General features: G+C 46.6%; 1 protein-coding gene across 1 annotated transcript in view; it reads right to left on the reverse strand.

The window, feature by feature from the left end:
- Positions 1 to 4,418, reverse strand: part of OSBPL9 (oxysterol binding protein like 9) — a 61,258-nt gene extending 56,840 nt beyond the window's left edge. Inside the window, exon 1 of the mRNA XM_084266365.1 lies at positions 4,298 to 4,418. Within this exon, the coding sequence (XP_084122491.1) occupies positions 4,298 to 4,408 (111 nt within the window). The 5' untranslated portion in view covers positions 4,409 to 4,418. The remainder of the gene's footprint in view (positions 1 to 4,297) is intronic.
- Between the last annotated feature and the right edge of the window lie 1,582 nt (positions 4,419 to 6,000).

A 6,000-nucleotide genomic window follows, 5' to 3' on the forward strand; every position in this document is an offset into this window, starting at 1 on the left:
GAGGCTACCTAGTTTTGTTTTGAGGTCCTACACAGCAGCTTTTTCTTGCAACCCTCATTCATTATACACAGCCGCTGTTTAAGTCTACAACATTTTGAACAGTTCTCCTTTCAATACCACACTACACCAAATATCCACAGCTTTAAAGTATTTTAAGGAACTGACCTTCCTATCTGTTGGCCCCAGTTTTAGCATTGTGTGCACAGACAGCTATGCCAGTTCTGCTTTCAATTTATTACACAAATAAAATATTTATTTAACGAGTACAATTAAAATAAGGATTTAAATCAGATTTTCAGCCATGAGGGGTTCTCTGGATTATTTCTACAGGATTCCCAAGGGCAACTGAGGCTATAGCTGATGTGTATTTAAGACAGCACTTCTGCCAGAAAACACAAACAAAACGCAAACTGCCCTCAACTCCCTCTTCCTCTCCAGCCATTTCTCTCCATGTTATCTTACAGTATGATGCCAACACACGTTTTTATGCTGACATGTAGCAAATAAGCAACTGAACAAATGCAGCTGGGAAAAAAAAAAAACCAGCAGAAAGTTGTTTTTCAGCTGGAATCCAGCTCACAGAACAATTTTACAGCTCCTGTGCCAGCAGAAGGCAGAAATGAGCCACTCCAAGACTTTTCTGTTGAATATTGTCAGTGCAGCCAACTACACACTGAAAAAGCCACAATGCTTCAGCAGACTAACATCTGCTATAGCTTCAAGAGGAAGCATTGCTGGGTTCACAAATCAAAGACTATCATATATTCAATATACTTATTATAGTACAACCATGTAAAGACAGTATTTGGAAGACAGGTCCAGATCATACTCTCTGAAATATGTAATTTATAAATAAATACAAACAAATGTAATTAGAAGCAAATTCAAGGATGTGCATTTCTATTCTGAAAGAGAAAACAAAAAAAAAATCACAAATGACAGAAGAACTGGGAAAAAGCAAACAATTTGGAAATGTAAAAACCTTTTGTAGAACAGAGGAGGGCCATAACAATGATCGGGGGCTGGAGCACCTCTCTTATGAAGACAGGCTGAGAGTTGGGCTTGTTCAGCCTGAAGAAGAGAAGGCTCCACAGTGACCTAACTGCAGTGTACCAATACTTAAAGGGGTCCTACAGGAAAGTGGGAGAGGGGCTGTTCACCAGGGAGTGGTGTAGTGATAGGACAAGGGACAATGGCTTTAAGCTGAAAGAGGGTAGCTTTAGATTAGACCTTAAAAAGAAATTCTTTACTAGTCCCTGCCCATGGCAGGGGGGTTGGAACTAGATGATATCTGGGGTCCCTTCCAACCCAAAGCATTCTATGATTCTATGAGCCTGGAAATGCATGTGAGACATACACATTCACACTTGCAAGTAGTACTAGTGTTCTCTGCAATACAACAAGTAGAGAGGAAAGAATACACAAATGAAAACAGAGATGAGTGTGAACATTAAACTTTCATTTTTCTGTCTCAGACTTGTTCCCTGAAATTTCTAATCATGTCAGAAATGTAAATTTAATTGAATGCCTTTGCTTCTGATGCATGTATCCAAAACATACTCATTTTAACAAGAGACAAAGCATACTAATTTAGGTCCATTTCCACACACACACCCAAGTGCAAAACTACTGCACACTAACTAGGAATGTTTATTCCACTTTAAGGCTACATTTCTGCAATCTATTTTAAGTTGCTACCAACAGCAGCACGAGGACACACCTATGAAGACTCACGTGTTTCTGGATCTAGCTCTGGTGGAAAGTTCATCTGCATCAGAAGTTATTACCCCACTGTTTTCCAGAGTTCCTCTGCCAAAAGTTACTTAGCTATTGGATCTATTGGAGAAAGTGGGTCCTGCATGCACAACTTTCTGGGTGTAAACAGGCTAAGGAGTCTGTGAGAAGTGACAGGCAGGTAAAAACCAATCGGTTAACTGTAATCTATCAACAGAATTGTTTACAGATTGCAGCAAGGTGGAAACAACCACAGCTTACCCCACCCATGCATTACACCCAAGGGAAGGGCCAGTTTCACGCTCAAAATTCAGTTACCCAAGCAGAGCAAGGCAAATATATATTGCTTCAGACTGAAACTGGCTCAGAGAAAATGGAGTACACAACCCTGTGTTTCATTCAAAATACAAGTCTGCATATACAGAACCACAACAGACCATTTCCCCACATAAGCAAAGCTCCCAAACCTGCTCGTGTTCCAAATTAATGTAGCCTTACAAACCATCATCTGGGAGTTATTACTGTAAAACTAAAGGTAGAGCTGAAAGAAACAGTATCCCACTACCTTCTCAATACTAATATTAGTACTTGTGAGGCACGTGGTCAGCTGGGACTTGATCTGAATTCTATTGCCTATTGCCAACCCTACCACCCGATGAGTAATCACGCCAGCACACATGAAGAAGGGCGCATGCCCAAGGACCAGATCCTTTGGCAGCCAGTCTTAGGTACAAGGACCACTTCAGATGTCCAAAGAACAGCTTAACACGTGCTTTATAGACACAGGCACAGAAAAGACAGCACATGGATAAAGCAAACGTTCTAAAACAAATGTTAACTGCAGGCGTTTCTTACTGGTAAAGACCCATGAACCAGAGATTTCTTGATGCCAACTTGAATTTTTTTAGAACAGGTAGTTAAAAAAAAAGGGTGGATTTTAAAATTTGCACACTGTCATTATAATAACAGAGAACATAATAAATTATACACAATAAAAATGTAACGCATATGTGGGGATACTTAATAATAGGAATTAATTAAACATAAGAACTGTTTTTTACTAAACAGGTGAAGACCATATAATGAAAATCATTGCAATAAGCAGAATTAGCATTATAATTATTATTATAATACACATTTGTCATCAGAAAATGTTTCTATTTCTGTAGCTGAGCATTAAATGACTTTGCACCTTGGACCTCTACTCCGACTATACTCACTAATTCACCTCCATCAAAACAGCTGACATTTGAACAGCCACTAAAAAGCAACTGCAAAAGCACTTCATTTCTTCACCCATATTTCAGGTGAGGGATTTTGAACCTACATAAACCAAAACTGTTTGAGTCTGTAACTGTTCTATGCTAAGCACCTTAAAAAATCCTAAGTCTGGAGAGATCACTGCTCTCCTAGCAGGCTGGAAATCCAGATTTAGGGAAAAGAGGTTGATATGCAATACTTCCATAGGAAGAGAACTCCACAGAGAGCATGATACTCCAAGTTATTTCCTGTAAATCTATTCCAATTTACTACAGGTTAAATGTGTGTTTTATCCAGCCCAACCCACTATCAGTAGCTGCTCCACGCTAAGAAAACCTAACTGCATGGGGTTCAGCCGGTTAGTCTTCTCTTTTAATAGTATACCCTTGAAAAAAATCAATTTATACTGGTATAATACGCATTAATTCACACTTTTATGTAAGAAGCTGGACAAACCACCAAGTCAGGATCCGTCAGCAGCTACGCAGAGCCGAGGAAAGCATCGCTGCTGTTTAACACACCGCGCTGCACTTTAAAAGTTGGTACTTGGAAGTAGGAAGCCCTCAACGGGAACAGGAAAGTCTCCAACCGGGGAGCAACCGGCCGCCGAGGCGCCGAAGGCGGCATGTGAGGCGACAGCGTCCCCGCGGCCCTCGGGAGGGAAGCGACAGGACATCGCTGCTCCGCGCACTCCCTTCTGAGGGGAGCCGAGCCGAACCGCACCGCCCGGGAATGCGGCACCTTCACGGGCCCTTCGCCCGGGCAGGGGGGCCAAATTAGGGCGAGAGCAAGTTCCCGGGGACAGAGAGCGGGGCGCTGAGGCAGCGGGACCCGGGAGCCAGAGGCCGTCACCGAATAAGGCTCCAGAGCACCCGGAGAGAACGGGCCGCCCCCGCTCCCCCGGGGCAGAGAAGCTGCCTCCCGCTCGCGGGTGGGTCCGTGGGTGTGAGGCCCCAGGGAGCGGCGGGAGCCACCTACGGCTCCTGGGACTCCACTGGCGACACCGGCTCCGGGGCCACCGGCCGCCAGGGAATTCCCCGCCAGGGGGCAACGGCCGCTCCCGCCCAACGACCCCGCCCCGGAGCCGCCCCCTCCCCCCGCGCCGGCCGCCAACAATAACAACGCCGCTCGCCCCCACCGATAAATCTCCCCGCAGGGCCACCCCATTGGCTACTCCCGCCGCCTCCTCCTTCCCCATTGGCCAGCCGGGCACTCACACCGCCCGAGTCCCCTCCCCACCCCCACCCTGCGCCTCAGCCGGTCTCCCGGCTCCTCACCCGCCCGGCCCGCCGCTGCCCCTCACCGTGTAGTAGGAGAGGAGCCCGGCGTTATAGTCCAGCACGAACCAGCGGTACTGCCAACCCTTCATGACATTGGTCCATTTGCTCAGCGGGCCCTCCATGATAGACGCCATCTTAGGCACCGAACCGGCACCGCCGCGCACACCACCCGTTCGGTGAGGGGAGCAGGGGAGAGACACGGCAGCCGCCAGGAGGGAACGGGGCGGGGTACGCAGCGAGGGGCGGGGCCAGAGGCCACACTTCCCCGGAGGGCGGGCGGGGGAGGGGCGTGGTTTGCGCGCGCAGTGGGAACGCGCGTCCGGGGAGGGGCGCGGTGAGGCGACGGGAAAACGGGCGGGAGCGAGCGGTGAGGGAGGCGGGAAGTGCTGGGGTGTCTGGGGGATTTGCTTCTGTGGGTGTTACTTGAGGGATTTGGTACCTGAAGTGGCGGGACTTCCCTACGTGCTTCTGGGGAGGCAGAGGGCGAGGCATGAGGGAGGGCTGCGCGGTGGAGGCACGGTTCCCTGGCGCTTCGGTTGTGCGAGGGTGGAGGGCGTTATCCTGTCCCCTAAAACCATTGTCACCTGTTCGTTTGTCTCTCTGCCTCTCTTGTTTGCCTGTTCAAAAGCAGCTGTGGCCTTCCTATAGGCCTGGGTCTTCTGACAGGGCTACCTGGCCAGAGTGTATGAAAAACACTTACAGCTTACACTAACCTTTCAAGGGTAAGGGTCACTGAACCAGGGGACAGCTCTCCTGTGGGCTGGTCCCAAGAATATGGAATGAATTTTCTGGGAGCGATGGGCAGTTGTGAAACTGTTGTTCATTGCAAGGCACGTTCTTTGGCACCAAGCTTCTCTGACATAAGTGCATCAGCTGTACTTTAACATACAAACTTCCAGGGCTCTGTAGAGGTACTGGTGTTGGTTTGTTCCTAGGGATCAACAATACAACAGCAGAAAAATGTTTTCATGGTGAGGTTTGTGTTTGTCATGCAATCTTTGTGGTATTTTTAATAACTTTTTTCTTCTCTATTTTTCTGTTTGTTTTTAATGGAAAAGTTCCTCTACAGCTGGGCTAAGTTAGGTCTAGTGTCTTACAACATTGCAGCTTAATACTGAGTTAAACTAGTTTTAACGGAAAAATCACCCCAGATACCACTTTTGTGAAAAAGAATCACTCAAAGGTGAAGCATTTTTTGAAATTAAAAAATAAGAAATGCTTCTGTAACTCTAATTCACCTTCCCAGTTCACATGTCATGCTGCTTACTAGTTTGTTGCCAAGTGGAATTTATGGCGTTGACTTTATAATACCCCTGAGAGTCACCTGGAGGTGTGCTTAAGCACGGTGTTACCAGTTTAATCTAGTTTATGCACGATTCAGTCTCAAACCCCAGTTTGTTAATTCTGATAACATTATCTTTCAAGCTGAGTTTGACCTTAGTAGTCTGTTTTCTTCTTTAGTTTCACTGACTAAACAAAGCCTGGCTGCCTGGAGATTATACCCAGGCAAGCAAAACAAAAAACATCAGATGGTGCCAGAACATTACTAGTACTGCCATTTAAAGCTGTAGCTGGACTGGGGCTACTTTTACTGTATTACACCACAAGAGTTGAAGCTGTACAAAAAGCTTGTGCAAAAATCCTCCTGACTTAACTGTGAAAGAGCTGTCTGTAGTCGGAGCATTGTCAGGGAGAAGTTCTTGACAGAAGAGCTTTCTATTTACCT

The sequence above is a fragment of the Gallinula chloropus genome, assembly GCF_964237585.1.
Source record: "Gallinula chloropus genome assembly, chromosome: 6".
Taxonomy (NCBI): Eukaryota; Metazoa; Chordata; class Aves; order Gruiformes; family Rallidae; genus Gallinula; species Gallinula chloropus.